The 17,960-nt window shown below is 37.1% G+C and overlaps 1 protein-coding gene across 11 annotated transcripts in view; it reads left to right on the plus strand.

Annotated features, from left to right (window-relative positions):
- Positions 1 to 17,960, plus strand: part of LOC135214486 (sodium channel protein para-like) — a 344,371-nt gene that overhangs the window by 276,604 nt on the left and 49,807 nt on the right. For 9 of the 11 annotated variants that reach the window (XM_064248839.1, XM_064248840.1, XM_064248849.1 and 6 more), the window contains 3 exons: positions 6,200 to 6,305; positions 7,493 to 7,570; positions 14,299 to 14,579. In XM_064248839.1, coding sequence (XP_064104909.1) covers positions 6,200 to 6,305; positions 7,493 to 7,570; positions 14,299 to 14,579 — 465 coding nt within the window. The remainder of the gene's footprint in view (positions 1 to 6,199; positions 6,306 to 7,492; positions 7,571 to 14,298; positions 14,580 to 17,960) is intronic. The other 2 variants (XM_064248845.1, XM_064248848.1) reach the window with 1 other exon arrangement.

The raw sequence follows: 17,960 nt of genomic DNA on the forward strand, positions 1-17,960 counted from the left end.
CAGGTTCTCGGGGCGTAATACTTAGTTATTTCTCTTCATTACGAGGCTTTTTTCTTCTGTTTTTCTATTGTTTGCCCTACTCCCAATTTAATTGGTTATAGTTTGATCTTTACATTAAGATGTTCGTCCTTGGATTCAGTCTCATGCCTTGTAGAATATATGCATACATACATACATATATATATATATATATATATATATATATATATATATATATATATATATATATATATATATATATATATATACACGTGTTATGTTTGATGGGTAATGGAAGTCTTCAACAACGAATGTCATAGGAAGCCAATGCTGAATTCACAGTGGCAAACTGACATCGTAGTTGGTTTGATATCACCTGTCGATTTTTTTATTTGTTCATCATTGTGTTTTTATTTATTTATTTATTTGTTTATTTATTTGTAAAAGTAATATTTGATGAATGTTATATTTATGTTTACATACACTTTGATTTTTCCTCTTATTGGGGATGAGATTGAGACTGAAAAACTATCTCAAATGAAGCTTGGAAGATCTCAAGATGATAATACTAATAACAGCAGCTGCATCTGATCTCATCTTGACTGCTCACTTGGCAGTCGTGGAATTCTTTGCCGTCTTCATTGTTCCCTAAATCACTTCACTCGCCCCTTTGTCAAGGGGTGTGCCTGTCACCACCTATGCAGTAGTGAAGTCAGTTTTTCTTGCAAGACCGAAGCTCCCACCGGGGAACTTACCCGTCTGTCTCCGTTGCATTAGCCGCTTTGGTCCGTCTCAGCAGCCAACCGAAGTGGCAGAGTTTGAGCTGCTGTCCTCAAAACCGCTGACTTCACTTTCTTTCGCAGCTGAACCTGCAACAACGAGGGAAGCAGCTCTTCATTGAAAGAGTCTTTACAGCCAAGTTATTTATGAAAGGAATCCCTATCACCTTGAAAAATGCCAGAATCAGTAGGGTTACACTCGAGGTGTTTCGTCATGAATTGTTTTCAATGAGCCTCATGCACGGTGCGTTCTTTTCAGAAAAAGAAAATGATCATTTGGACCTAATTATAGCTTCACACGACGCACCTGTGTGAGGCAATGTACATTTTTCAAGTAGCTTAAATATGAATATTATACCAGTGAAAATGAGCGATTCTGGCGATGGCAGAATTTCCACAAGAATAAATAACCGTGATAAAGTTTGTGCAATTGTCTGCTTTGTAAAGTGTTAAGGGGAACTGCGCTGGCCCCAGCGCCTCAGTGGCGTGGTCGGTATGGTATTGGTGTACCACCTGGTGGCCGCGATTTCGATTCTCGACCATTCCATTGAGGTGTGAGAGATGTGTATTTCTGATGAAAGAAGTTCACTCTCGACGTGGTTCGGAAGTCACGTTGCTGAATAACCACTGGTTCCTAAAAGCAACTAAAAGCACCATACAAACAAACAAACAAAAACTGCGCCGGTCCTTTCTCCCCGGCCTCTTTCATTTTCTTTTTCATTTTCATTTTCATTACATTTTCGACTGCTTCTGTATTATTCCGGTGTCGCTTGTTGACCAATGACTGGCTTTATCTAACACCTGCAGTGCACTTGGAACACACCCGACTGCAGTTTTGTTGACGTCTTATCATTAGTAGTAATCATGATGATAATGATGATGATCATGATGATGATCATGATGCTGGTTGCATTCATGAGTGGAATTACTACTGTTTTCCCTAATGAGGGTCTCACTATCATTCGCTTTCAGTGGGAAGGTTCAGCGGTTCTCAACTTTTGCTCCGCATCGGCAAACTAAGCATGATTTCTTTCACGTGTTATATCGATTGTTGTTGTTATCACAAACTGTATGCAGAGAGAGAGAGAGAGAGAAAGAGAGAGAGAGAGAGAGAGAGAGAGAGTGAGAAAGTTGAATAGAAATAATCGACGCTTGTTTTTGTTTCATTTTTATTAATGTATGTAATGAACTTAATCACTGGTTGCATTATACCATCACATTATTCATAAGTTTTAACGCTGTCACACCTCATTGTTACCTTTTGGGAGCCCTTGTTGTGCGCAAAATTCTTTCCCCGGAAAAGCTGGATGGAAGATGTACGATGACATTATCACTGGGTTCTTTTTGTACGGATAAATGTTTAATTGACCACTTTTAAAAAATGCTTTCAATAATAAAAATAAATAAGGAATAACAAATGATCCAGTTCAATGTTAATCATGATTTTCGAACGTATCAGATACGTGCGTCTGTGTTCAAATACTGACAGGCCAAAAAATGGTGTACAAAAACAAGACTAAAAGAATTAAGGTTAAAAACTCCTTCGCGAATTTCCTTAAAGTGCACCTTTGTCCTCTGAAGCATCCCTTACCTATCATCTGCCCAACCTGATCCATTTAGTGCCCTTACATACAAACACAGTCTCCTATGCAAACCGCTTAGACACCGACGCTCACAATATGGTCCAAGTATGACGTAACTTTATATAACATATCCTCACGGATTGCCCCGACACCCACACACCTCAAAGGATACACAACATTGTACCCCAGAATTCACTCACCCATACCCAGTGCTCTTAAATGTCTGAGTCACCCCGCCATTGCGTCTTGTTTGACATAGTGCCCACATGCTTGTGTGTGTTTTCGTTTCATTTTTCACAATATCCAGAAGGACTCCATGTTGAGATGGCCCAGATTCTAAGAAATGGAGCCTGTCGCCTGATCCAATGCTTATTACCTGCCACCTCGCCCATCGCTACTCGTATACTAATCGGCATAAGCAGTAAATGACCCATGTGTTTGTAGGCCCTGATAATGCTTGCCCAATATACTCGAAAGCCTTCAAGATCCCAGTCTTCCCTTTTCTCTCTCTACTTATGGATATCTATTCATCTGATTCTATGTATACATGTATATGTTATATTTTACATCTAGATCTGAATTCAGTGCTTTTACTGTAGGTATCAGTATACATGCTATATGTATTCATGAATTTCATCATTAGAGTCAAACTTCTTCGTTCAGTATGTTGTCATAATTGTGTTGTAGAGTTACGACAGCATTTTCAATTCACGAGGCTTGACTGCAGTAGTATGACTTTTTGAACACTGCGGCGGCACAAAATATTATTATCTCCGGAGGATAAACAGACCCCAGGAAGCTGTTCAGTATCCAGTGATAATGCGGGTTTATTTATGCTGGTGGCGTATGGGTAAGGTGTCTGTGGTACCCGAAGAGAAAAGAAATGAGGGAAAGGACTCATTCAAAGTTCAACAAAGAACAATTTGGCGCCAACACATCCTCTTCATTTCCGTTCGTTATTTTGATTGCATGTCATCTCGGTGAGACAAAAAAAAGAAACCATTTCATATCTTTTAATTCATTTCTTTCCTTTTCCCCTGAAAATTAGAAAAGAAGAGCAGAGGTAAGAACACACATGTTATACACACGCCCAATTCTTAAAGAGAAAAGAAAATCCCCTTTTCTGGACACAGTGAACGGGCATTGGCGGGTTGATGCCCCAACCTTCAAACCAGAATTAAACCAACAAACTCGGCTGGTTATTCTACCAATGACCAGCCATTTTCTCATTTATTTCGTTTATTTGCTTCTTCGTTTAAAGCATGCTCGTATGGCCTGGGAGAAATGATTCGTGCCGAATTCATTCTCTCTCGCAAGTTTGTCATTCATAAATGCCAGTTGGAGGGTTCCCTCGGCTTTGGGCAAATACATCGAACGTTGCTTGTAACTTCCTGATGAAATGGTATAGCCTGAGACACCAATATATATATATATATATATGTATATATATATATATATATATACATATATATATATATATATATATATATATATATATGTATATATATATATATATATATATAATATATATATATATATATATATATATATTTAATGTAATCCCGTAAATAAATACAAATTAATTACTTAAATCTCCAGAAAAAGACTAAAAGGATGATACAGTAAATCATGAAAATTCCCACATTGCTCTTAAGGCTATATCGTCGCCAGCTAATTCTGCAGATTTGTTTTAGCGATTATTTCAATGCTTTTCTTTATATTTGCGGGTATGTATATATTCATATATATACATATTTTTCATTTTTGGGTGATTACAAATATCTTCTTTTTTTCCGTTACATCCTTTTTCCTCTTCCTAGTCTTTGCATTCCTCCATCCCTTGTTATTATTATTATTATTATTATTATTAATATTATTATTATTATTATTATTATTTTTATTATTCCGTCCTGTTACTTTGTGTGTTCGTGTATGTGTGCGTGTTAGTCTCTGGTTCTTCAAAACTGAGGACATGATGACACCGACCCCCCCCCCAACCACCACCACATTCTTGGAGAGAATGAGAGAAAGTGAGGAAAGAATGGTAGAAATGCTGTATCGAGTACTCTCACAGCATCTCTGGTAACACAGCAGATGCGAAAAAGAGAGAAGGGGCTCTCGGCCGTCAAATGAGAGAGAGAGTTTCTCTCACCAAAGCTCTCTCTCCTCTTCCGGCCTTTTCACCTCACAGAAAACTTCACTCGATCATCAAGTCCCCAGTTGAGGATTATTTTGATTTTCTGTTTCTTTTCTTTCAGAATCATAGTTAATATCCCTTTCCTATATTGTCGTTGGATCTTAAAATAGGACTTTAAAAACTTCGTAAGCTCATCCATGCATGTGTGTCTTGTCCGAGGATATATATATATATATATATATATATATATATATATATATATATATATATATATATGCTAAGGAACAAATAAGACAGCACAACTGAGTTCGTATCATGATTGGATTACTATCTCCTCGTCAGAACTCAAATGATTAGCCGTGGCGCCAGGATTATTTGGCGCCAGGATTATTTGGGCCCTGTTGAGAAGAGAGACCTTCCACAACACGCTGCTCAATCAGTCACCTTATTTGAATGGACATGCATGCATGTAGTACACAAACGCTTACATACCCATCAGGTAATGTAAAGATGTCATGGTATATGATCGTGTTATTTACGTTCAAGTGCCCTTAGCGAAATAAGGTTTAACAATGGAGATTGCGTTGTTGCCATAACATGTTTTTCATTTTATCTGCCCATTTATGAGGAAGCAAAAACAAAATTTTTTTTCCATTCAGTACGAATCAGACTTAATTTTGAAAGAGCAATCTATTGCTAATTTTTTACGGTTTGTAAAAATAAATCGAGTAATGCAGTAGAAATTGAATTTTGAGCTAACCAGAATTCGTGTTTTCCAAGTATTGCGGATCGGTTTCATTAATTTCATTGAAGACTTTAATTACAGATGACGTAGTTTTATTAGCGTAGAATCTTGCTCCCTTTTCTGATTTCAGCTTTGCGGTTTGCAAGGACTCTCTCAGATACAAAACTTTCCCGGTTAACAAAACCTTTTCACTTGGCAGCGCGATCATAATGTCAAGAAAATCCTTCTGATGCCACCAAGAGTAGCATTGAAGACAGTGTGCCCCTCAGATTTGCGCGTAAAGGGCTGTTTAGTCATGCGAAAACCAACCGTGGTCTTCGTCAGATTTTTAATGTTAAACAAAGGCCAGATGAAATTAGATGGATAAATTACATCAAGAACTAGAAACAGTTGAAGAGTTGCTTGAATGAAACTGAATTTGTTGAAGAGGATATAGGAATATTAACGTGGTATTGAGATTTCTTTCTGCTATAGATATATTGTCATGTATTTTGTCTGTATGTTGCCTGATATATTATGTATGTTATCCATTTTATTTATGTTATATATATATATATATATATATATATATATATATATATATATATATTATATATATATATATATATATATATGCTATTGCATTATTTCATGCCTGCTAAAATTAAATATTATTTCACAAGATATTACTAATGATCAGTTAAATATTTTGCCAACAGGTCATGCAGTCATGTTGTGTCAGTATTAACAGAATCAAGTCACATAATTCGTCATGTTGTTTCCTGAAGGATGACCTTAAATAATATTGATGTTATACAAAAGAAACGAGAAGCTAGATTAGTCATTCTCTTGACGAAAAGAAACAGAATTAAATACTTGCATGAAGTAGATTTTCGGTGCCGAGTACCACTCGGAGTGCCAGCCTTGGAGGACGAGAGCTGACTTGTCTTTTCTTTTTTTGTGTGTGTGTGTGTGTGTTGTGGCGGACTCTCCACAGGACCAATCCTTGGAGCCGGAGGAGGTCTTGGCTATGAAACTCAAAAACCCGGAGGCGAACCCTTTCATCGATCCCATTCAGAAACACACAGTAGTCGATATGAGAGGTAAGTTTCGCTTCCTTCTTTAGTCAGAACGTCCTATTGTCATTTGTGTCTAGTTGTCTCTGTTACCAACCACGTACAAAGTTCACGTGCTAGTCGAAAAGAGAGGCGTAGTAAGCCTGTTCTTAGCTTGGCCCAAGCAGGGATTTTTAGCCCCCCACATTCTTCAGTCATTCACATAGGTTTCATTGTGTACAGTTTCTCTACACTTACAATTACGTAGTGTCTCAACCTACTAGGTTCAATTACCTTGAGACATAGAGGGAAATCAACATAATTAAATTTTCCACTAAGGGAGTTTGTAGTTGTCAATTGAAATATTGTTTATACTCAAAACTTCTTTTTCCCATTGAACAATATTTCTCAACAATTCCAGTTCCAGCGTAACCCATCCAAGTCTTCAGTTGTTGCCAATAGATTGCGGTGCTTGAAAACGATATTTACTTTTTTTTTATAGTGAGCTTTTCCCTATTTAGGCGTTAGTTTCAGGCGCTGTTAGTCGTCTGCTCTAACGATTTACTTTTGAGGGTGAGTGAGGGCTGTAGACCAATACCTGGATGGCCAGAAAGTAATCAAGTTCTTACCTCACCCAGTGTTGCTTATGTTACCATGCATTTAGCATATAGTACGTACCTCCAGTGACCCAGAGAGGATCACTGTGGGCTTGCTCCTCTGGATCTAAGAACCAAGGATATTTTTGAGTCGGTAATTCGTAGTTGTTTCGTTCTTCAGTCAAACAAATTCCAGTTGACAAACAATTGCTGCCAAAGGGAGCCAAGCCTTCGTAGTGAACGGCTGGATATTTAAGCAAATGTGAACCAGAGTTTCATCAGCCAGAAAAAACAATTTGAAAACCTCATATTTTGTTCAAAGGACAAAAGCTGTTCTTGCGGGAACAGAAATACAAACGGCCTTGTTGTCGGTGTCAATAAGCGAACTGGGTCTGGTGACCACTTGCATGGTTGGCCACCAAAAAAAGCCAGATTTCATTAGCTCGTAAGGCCTTTGATCATCCATGGAGCTGGGTGTTGGGCCAGCACCTTCATCCCGTAAGTGGTTGGCAACAGAGCATTGGGTAAAATATATTGAATTCACTTACATACTGCAAATTAATTGACAGGTAGCTTATAAATTATATGAGGTGTATGTGTGTGTTTAATTGAGTGTTTCTCTTGCGGCGCCTTTTGCAGACGTGATGGTCCTCAATGACATCATAGAACAGGCGGCCCAGCAGGCGGGCAGACAGAGTCGGGCGAGCGACCATGGAGGTAAGTTGCGATCCCGTTTCACGTTATTGTTGGTTTCCATTGTTTTTGTTTGTTTTTGTTTTCGTTCGATTTGTCCATAATCGTTGATGTTGTTGTTGTTGTTGTTGTCATTGTCTGATTTTTTTTTTGTCGTTTGATATTTCGTTCTTTTAGTAAGCATTTGCTCTCAGCTCTTACATAATGATTATACTCGAGATGACCATTATTTAGCTGTCGTTGTTGTCCTCAAAGTGTTTATGTCTATACAGTATATACATATTTAGACATCCATTCGAGTATTCTTCCTGTGTATTTAGCTGTATTCTTTGCTGTAGCTAAATACAGTAGTGCATTAGCGGATCATGTTTATATAGCCACTGTAATTACTGTGTATTTTCTAATGTACTTATTCGGTTTCCTTGACATGTGTCACTTTTTTCATGTTTTGTTTTCTTCCTTTCGTCTGATTTTGTCTTTGGTTTTTAATCCTAAATCTTTCTACACATTTACTGGTGAGATAAAGCTGCTCCTCAAAGCTTTCTGTAAGTTCTATTCGCTATGGGGAATGGGAGATTTTATATATATATATATATATATATATATATATGATATATATATATATATATATGGACTGGTAAAAGTGTACTGTAACAACAGAATTCCATCTAATAAAAGGAGCCCATAAAAACACCAAAATGTAGGGAGAAAAGTACTATATTTCAGAGACTGCTGTCTCTCTCTTCAGGTACCTGAACCTGAAGAGAGAGACAGCAGTCTCTGAAATATAGTACTTTTCTCTCTACATTTTGGTGTTTTTATGGGCTCCTTTTATTAGGATATATATATATATATGTATATATATATGTAAGTATATATACATATATATAATATTATATGTATATATATATTGTATAATACATATGTATATACACACATGTGCATACATAATACATACACATATATGGTTTCTCTAATATAACATTTTTAATATTTGTCATTAAAAAGGCGCATGTTGGAAATAAAGAAATTCGAATGAACCATTATATTTCGGCCAACACACACACACACACACACACACACACACACACACACACACACACACACATATATATATATATATATGTATGTATGTATGTATGTATGTATGTAGGTACATGTATATACACACACTGGAAACGGTGGGCATGCCCAAGAAAGAACAGAAACCGTTGTTATTAGACAATTCCAAAACACGTGCAAAGGGAATCACAACAATAAGAACAATAACTACTAATGTTGAAGGAACAGCTTTTCTTTGCCTCCAAATGTCAACGAGCGCAATGCCTTTGAGGATTTAGTCCTTTTCTCCTCATATTTATTGCAATAAGTACCAGCATATTTCCATTTATAATAACTATTCATATTTTAAACCAATATGCATGTGTTGGTCCTTTTTATATTGGTTGAGGTGGAATCGGTTATTTTTATCCTTTGTTCGATGTTACATCGTCTGTTTTCATTCGTTTTTACAGTGTTTGTCTCATTTATATTTGTGCTTAGAGTTTAATATTAAAGTATCATTACATATTTTATTGATTCTGTATTTTCAACTGAGAATTGTTGGCTTTCACTTGATTTTTTCATGTATGATGATTATTCAGTGATATATATATTTATATATATATATATATATATATATATATATATATATATATATATATATATATATATATATATATATATATATATGTATATATGTATATATATATATATATATATGTATATATATTATATATATATATATATATATATATATATATATATATATATATATATATATATATATATATATATATATATATATATTGTCTCAATGACCTAAGCATGCGCTTAAAGGAAGGCTGAGCCAACAGTTCCCAAGGAAGCCCTACCTGCATTGTTCAGTAACCAGTGTTCTTAGATTCCATTGGCAGTTCCTTTAGTGGTAAATGTGAAAAGATAATTGCAGTGTGTAGTAGTAAATCTATGTAAATGTCATTATGGTAACTTAATGAAATAGTTGTTCATTGTTAACCTTTGTCCTACTCCCTTTCCCCCCCTTCTCACTCCATCCTTACTCTTCATTTGGTTCAGTTGACGAAGAGGGTGCGTACTTATCCTTTGTATTGTTTTGTATATATATATATATATTGTTGTCATCCTTCTCTTTTTTTTTGGTTCCACTTTGAGAATCATATTCGATAGCTCACTCTAATCTTATATCTATAGCCTTTTAGTCGCTAAACACCATATATATATATGTATATATATATAACTAGTCCTACCTTGTCGTTCGTTGCAATGACATGCGGAAACACGGGTCCTGCAGCTTGTCAGATTTTGTTCTATTTCTTCTCTCACTCTGTTCAGAACTTGGCCTGTGTCAGGTTGGGACTGTCACAGCGATGCTCAGGCTATGACAGTCACAGTGAAGTTCAGATGTCTGAGATATTTATGTCTTGTCATATAGTATACAGTTGGCTCGCGTCGGATGACGAGTTTCGCCAAAATCCATTGACGCTGTGTTCTATCGATCACTGTCACCCAAAGATACACATGGAACTGACAAGCTGCGACCTATAATTGCTGAAGACACCTTACTAAATGTCACTATTGCTTTCATTTTAGTTTGTCTCTAGAATATTACTACTTATCTGCCACTTTCAAACTACTACTTCATTCAGTACAACAAAATTGTAATAGTAAAACGTTTCAGATGACAAACAATATATGCATTCTCACATGACCAAAAAAATCACTTACAAAATCCACAATCACTGCAAAAGACGATTCACAACGAGTAACTCCACTCCCAAACAAGAACACGGAAAGATTATGGCTTCTGCTTCTGAGTTTATTATGATTTTTTTCCCATCCTTTTCTTCCGCTTCCTTCCCTCTGTTTGTTCCATAAAAGCTATGATGTTTGTGTATCTGTTAATGCTGTATATATGTTTATTAGCCAAGAGTTGTTTTTTGCTCGGCGTCTGCTGCATCATGTAGTACTAGACTAGCCCTAGCAATGCTTGGTGGCCACCTGAAGAAGTTACACAGCTTGTCATTATAGCATCTGGACTGAAGCTCGAGTGTATCGGTTTGATTGAAGAGCCAACAGCTCGTCCTGGCTTTGTAGCCTTGGTATAGTCTACTTTGCAGATGATGTTACTGCATGTGTATGATGTTCCCAAGTTGTTTCAGTTTTCTGTAAGGGTCTTTTGGGGGTATATTTCATCTTGAAACAGTCATTGAGTAAGGTGCTTGTATAGTATAGCCAGTTGAAAAGTCTAAGAAAAATATTTTCATATGTCCCATAAGAACTACGTATTTTGGTCCGAATGTTCATTTTACAATGCTCAAAAGAAACTGATCATTTTGGCATGTTTTTGCAAGTCTCCATACATTGCATACCCAATTGAGCATTAGTTCTTTTGCAGGGAAACTGCGACAAATATGCAATTTTCCATATTTGTTAGTGCGTTTCTGTTTTATCTGGATTAGAAAAAAGTCAGACTGGTATGCAATTCTCATTTTCATAGGACATTTAATCTTGTTTGCAAGAACATGAATATGCAAGTATCTAAATATATCTTATGAATGCAATAACTGGCAACTTACAAACGTTTTATGTTATGTGATACTTGAGGGAGGAAATATCATATAGTTCCAGAATACCCTTATAGCCATGGGCATGTCATAAACATACCCATACCAAAACAACCTGGAGCATCATAATGCTTGTCAATTGGCTCAAGAAAAAAAAAAAAAAAAGGTAAAATCATTGGTTAAAACATTTGGTTCTGTTTATTCCGAAGGCTAAAGCAATATTTTTAGTCACCCAGCTATGATTTAGAAATAATGCAACACTGACCGTAAACAGTTTTTTTGGGGAGGTTCCAATATTTTTTCATGGCTCAAAAATGTTGGTTCAGCCCGTATTTCTTGTTTTTTGCCTTAGCCTTTGGGACAGATTACTTACTGTGTTAGCAGTTGTTAATGATGAGGGGGATCTCTAACTCTTAACAGGCAACATGGACGCATTCCGCTGTGACGAGACCAGCAAAGTCTACGGGAGCAGAACACTCTCAGGAGTTGCACACAATCTCTGTCACATTTGTATCAATTGACTGAATCTAGAGATAGGCATAAGGACACAGTATAGGAATTTGATTGCATTTCACATCTGTAAAATTATAATTTTTTTAACAACTGAAACATTTTTGCCATCTTGAAATGTTGATATTCCATCTTCTCTTCTTGAATCCTTTTCATGATGTTTTAAAAGTGTAGATGTTTCTCGTACTTGAATTAGTGTTCAAAATTAATTTCTAAAGTGACTCAAATGAAAACGAATGAGACTCATTTGGTTTCAGTAAGTTATATTTTTAGTAATTTATTATGCAGTTCCAACATTAATCCCTAAGTGATTATGTATGTTTAGCACTATCCATCATTTATGTGAAATGAATAGAATTTTTTCATTAAAATAAATGATGGATTGATATTTTCTATTGGCATCACCATATTCATAACCCTGTCAAATCCCCGGGATATCAACATGGAAGGAGTCATTGTAAAATACTATTATATGTACATGGGCATACCCTCACTGCATGTTACTGCTTAGGATGATTAAGCACCAAGGTCACTTCTGAGAAGAAATTAAAAGGATCAATATAGTTTATAATGAAATTTTTACACTTTATTCAAGGAACTCTTGTTCATTAACATGCTCACTTCGAATTGCAGTTACATAAGTCTAACAGAGTGAAAAACAATGTTGTAATATCACGTTAGATTGCTATGTAATATTTAGTTGGATATAGCCATACATCCAGTAGAATCATAAGCTAAAGCTCTATTGTTTTAATTCTAAGATCAAAGTAAAGGAAATTGATAGCAATACAAGTCTATATTTGTGATCATTTTCATAGGAAAGGAAAGTTGGAATTTTTCTTCTATGCATTTATTGTTGATATTCCTCTTCACTATTTTAATAGTTCAGTTATCCATTAGTCCCAAAGGCAAACGACTTACATCGTCACTGGAGTTACTTCAGAGTTCAGTTATAGTGGAATTAAGTTTAATAGTCCTTTGCGAATCCAAGATCATTACACGTAACGTGTTATAATTGTATTCTAGGATAAGAGGATAAACATGAGCAGTTAAAATGATAAATGAATAGGTAAAACTCCCATTACTCTTTTCTATGATGGATTGAGCCCTTGAGATTTAATCTGATTGCTTAGTGTACGGGCCAAACAAATTCCATTGAACTTGATACATTAATTATCCAACTGAATCACAGCTGTGAGTGGTATCATCAATGACATTTAAGTGAGCCTGTTAAACGATCGAGAATCATGATATGGCAGATTTTTGTGTCGTGCAGTGTTCCTTGTGCGTACTTACCCGACCCGAGAAATGACATAGAATTTACTTCTAGATGGAATGTTAGTCCTATGTACAGTTTAAGACTGAAGTTACAGTAACAAGTGTACTTTCACTCTATTCCCTAAGTTACAAGGTCTTTTGCACTGAGTTATTATATGACAGTGGAGTACAAGTCATAGAATAACTGCTTATATTTGTAAATACAGCTGAATTGTCAGTAATGTTATGGCCACTATTGTGTATTTGTGGCCAGTCCATAACAATACTGTATTCTGTTCTCTCTGTTAAATCTTGAAGTTAACCATAATTTGGATGATCTCATCATTTGCAATTGATGAGATCATCAGTTGATGGTTCACTTTAGGGTATAGAGTTCAATTTCTATAAACAAATATTCGTGTAAATTATTGACATAATTGACGTCAAAGATTCCAGTTCTTGCAAGGATAAATGTCAGAACGTACGAAGAACATCTTCAAAAGTTATATCTTGTTGCTGGATCAGAATTGGTAGTATTAGGTTTCATTTGTTGGAATCTGTTTTTTGATTGTTTATCAAAATGAGTTATCAATATAGTTACTAGCTTAGTTAACTTCCAGTGGGGAAGAAATATATGCTAATTTAAAGAGAAGTAGCCAAGTGAAAATAATCATTGTGAAAAAGTGACCATTTTTCTTCCCCCTCCCCGTACCCCACACCCCTCAACAGCAGGAGCTCGAGGTTGGAGGCACAGAATGCGCGCGAATCATTTCCTGATCTTCAACAACTCAATTCTAATAAATGAATGCTCTCTTTCTCCCCTCGGATCCCCCTCTCGTAGTCTTTCTCGACTGTTGTCTTATGTGGCAAGGGACACGTGACCGACCTCTTTTCTCTTTTGCCCGTCTTCTGCTCTCTCTCTCTCTCTCTCTCTCTCTCTCTCTCTCTCTCTCTCTCTCTCTCTCTCTTCGGTTTCACCTGTTATTCAGATCATCAGAAATAAAGATAGAATGAAATCTATCCTCTCTCTCTCTCTCTCTCTCTCTCTCTCTCTCTCTTTCTTTTAGAGCTCGCATGAATAATGATGCTATGTATAGATTGCACTATCTCTCTCTCTCTCTCTCTATCTCTCTCTCTCTCTCAGCAATCCCACCGGCTTTTGGAAAAGTCAGCCCCCCAAAAAGTTGTTTGTCTGTCAAAGCACAAGAAAAGAAAGAAGACTAGAGTATATATGTAAATAGTATAGCCAGTCGGGAAGAATGAGGTCATGTGTCCCTGCCCTTTTGTTTGATGTTGAGTAGTGAAATAACTGTGCCGTCCTTCCTCCATGGGTCCAAGGTCCTTTACTAACACATTTTATAGTTTCCATCTATTATTTCCCTGCAGAAGAGGAGGAGGAAACTCTTAAGGAAAAGATCAAGAAAAAATTGATAGAATTCTTGAGCAAAGTCATCGACTTTTTCTGTGTTTGGGACTGTTGCTGGGTTTGGATCAAGTTTGCACAGATTGTAGAACTGATAGTGTTCGATCCCTTTGTCGAACTCTTCATCACTCTATGTATCGTCGTCAACACCCTCTTCATGGCCATGGATCACTATGGCATGAACCCAGGCTTTGAAAATTTCCTCCAGATTGGAAATTACGTGAGTATGCCTTTCATTCTAGTTTTGCCTCATAGAAAACGGAATCAGGCTTCCATTTATTTTCTTCCTCTCGGACACCCACCATTTTCAGTGACGCAACTTTGGCACTCGCATTTTCTTTTCCCCTTTTTGGTTTCATTTATCTACGACTTCATCTTTTTCCTTCCACCGTGCTTGAAATTCTTCTTCTCTTCACAGGTAATCAAGACCTCCTGGATGCTTCTTTTATATCTAATTGACTTATTTCCTGTTTAAAGTCTCATCTTAAATTAGCCGTAGAATGTATTAGTATCATACATACATAATGAGTTAAGTTGCGCGTGACCCATGCGGTTGGGAATGCACCGTTGATCGCAATCGGGGTATGGACACCCAACAGGGATTTTGCCCTACAGTGGAAGGCAGTCGTGGATTCTGGATGATTGCTTTCGACCAGACTTCCATCCCATGCCTGAAACTGCTGAGTATCCCTTTGACCGTGACCAACGTGGCGTCCTCGACTGCATGGGAGGGAGCGCACAGCGAACCTGAATCTCCCATGGCAGCTAACGGGTATTGCCGCGCTGTGGGAAATGAACAGGAAGAGATCATGCGAACGCTCGGTCGGTCGATCACACTTGTTGACGGAGTATTCGTTGAGGAGAACCCGACAATCCTTTTCCTTAGAGCACCCCCTCCCCGCCATCGTGCCGAGGTGTAGATGACCCCTACGGCCATCTCCCCCAAACTTCCCATTCCACTGATTTTCCACACTGACACCATGACCCAACAATGACCCTAACAATAGGACACCCCCCCCCACCACCCCCGCCCAAAATTGCTGCAAATTGTAACGAAGGATGTAGCTAATATAAACACTCGTAAGTATCTTGTACGTACGTGGCTCCTCTCTGCTGTAAATGCAAATGGTTTTCCTTGTAGTTATAACTGTAGTTTTGTAGGACTGCGACAGCATAGCCGAACCCCTCTCTCTCTCTGCAGTCTCGCCTTCCTTTGGAAATCATGAAGACGAGCAGTGATTGCAAAAGAGTGCTTCCAGATGCAGAAATATCCAGATGTGAATCGCCTCAGAGCTCAGCTGCAGAATTCTCCACTAATTATCCATCAGACTTCCCTATGTTAAGAAGCAGCTTTGATGTACACTGGAAATTTGTGCTTACACAAGAGGATTCCTCGTGTTTTACAAATAAGAATTGTACTACGTGTTTGAAGATTGATGTAAGCTTGTGGAATAGAAAGCCTGAATATTGTCAGTAGAGAACACATTGGAAAACCTCCCTGATTATTCTCCATCGTGTCACGTCATTTACTTTTCTCTTTTATAACCGACCATTTTCCAAGTTAAATTTGTCGAGAATTCTATTTGTGCTGACTCGCAACGTTACGATGATAATGTCATGGTTATTATTATAGTGATGATGATTGATGTCCAGAATCCGCTCAATTTGTTAAAGTGGAATTTTCTAAATTATCCTTCAAATGTTTTCATTTATCGTTGAAAGCTAACTCTTCTTCATAGCTGGATAATTCTCGTCATATCACTTTTCTGATGTAGTATTCATTTTTATTAATTAATGGAGTCTATTTTTTACTTTCGGAAGTAGTCACAGTTTTATGCAAAATATTTAGTGTTTTCGTTTTGTTGGCGAATTGTTCGAATTCGCAAAAGATGTATTGGTTACTCAGGAAATGTTCCTGTTTGGTTTCTTTTCTTTCATATTTACTGGCGAACACTGCCAGATCATGATCAACCATCCATCATTGTTTTTTCATTAAGGAATAATTTCTTTTAATATCAGTTACGAACATAGATGTGCCAATGCTGGACGATCAGGCCCTTCCAAATAACCACCTGGAGTTGGTTCTAGTTATTACAGTTCATGCTTATTTATTTGTATTGTATTATGTCGGTTAAAATTTGAAGTTTCGCCGAACGATTCATACGTGATTAGTTGATTTTAGCTAATTAATAATTAGCTATCGGCATTTACATCGTTTCATAACTCATTCTTTCTTGCCCCATCCAACAACCCAATAGTCTTTCGGAAGTCTCTTGTAGTTAATTTGTCATTGAATGTCTTCGTTCCCCATGAAAAGTTTTCGTAGCTGGTAAATTAGATTTTTCATTGATCATAATTTAACACAAAATACTGTTGTAAATTAGTCATCGAACCTAAACCTAATTAGTTTTTAATTATATATATCTCAGTATTTATTATGCCTCTCTCTCTCTCTCTCTCTCTCTCTCTCTCTCTCTCTCTCTCTCTCTCTCTCTCTCTCCTCTTCTCTCTCTCTCTCTCTCATGATCAGCCGAACCATAATTCACTTTTGATGCCAATTTTGGCATCGTTGTTCAATCTATGAGTCTTGGTTCATTAATCATTGAATGTCAGTGTAGCAGTAGCCTATAAAAAAATGTAGTCAATTGCTGTAAATACATCGGAGCAGCAGTTTCCAGAGCATAGGTAATAGAGATTAATTAAAGTCCTTTAGCATCTAGAATGTGGAAGAATCAAAGCGTAGAGTAGTAAATACCTGTGCATCTCTCTGTATACACAGCTCTTGTTTATTCTCTTTTCTTCTACCTATCCTTCGTCTATCAGTGATGCATCTTTCTCAACAGCATTCAGGATACAGAAAAAATAATGCACTCTGACGTCTCCCCGCTTCACTTTCCTATGGAATGGCATAATTCACCTGTTGTTGCCAATAGTGTAGACATCGCACCTATTTCAAAAGCAAGTTTCACTAGGCTTAGACAAGCTTTAATGACTGCAGTTGCCTGCGTATCGTAAAACCCTCGGTTTACCAAACTTTTCTGGTCTACGATTCTGAACGTCTCACTCTTTTGGCCTCCAGTTTGTTGGGTAGTGGGAGGCAAGAGGCCTACCAGGTAGTGAAGAGGAAGGGGAAAGGGAAGGGGAAGGGGAAGGGGCTGGCCAAATGTGACGGACATATTTGCTTAATAGGTGAGTATTTGGATGATAACAAATCACGCTAGTGTGATATTGAGAGCCCTCTCCAAATCCTGAATGTCAAAAGCTCCGAAAAGCAATTTCGGAGTTATGTGTACGCACTTTCTGATCTGACTTGATTGGTTCAAATAGTAGCAGTTAAAAATGTCAAATATCCCTCTTCCAGAAAAATTTATGGTAAATTGAGAAATGCGTTTACATCTATCTAGATGACTTAGTGTCAATAGCTCTTATGCATGCTTGATACGTTTCAGCTTTTAGATAGTTTAAGTACTGGAATTTACTAGACGATGCAACTCCAGTCCATCTAAAGAGCTTACGTAGACTACGCTCAGAGCGAATTGTAAGGATTGTTTGTGTACGTTCTTGTACTGTGTGTGAATGAAAATGTGGCCATGGACATCTG

This window comes from Macrobrachium nipponense, chromosome 45, assembly GCF_015104395.2.
Source record: "Macrobrachium nipponense isolate FS-2020 chromosome 45, ASM1510439v2, whole genome shotgun sequence".
Classification (NCBI taxonomy): domain Eukaryota; kingdom Metazoa; phylum Arthropoda; class Malacostraca; order Decapoda; family Palaemonidae; genus Macrobrachium; species Macrobrachium nipponense.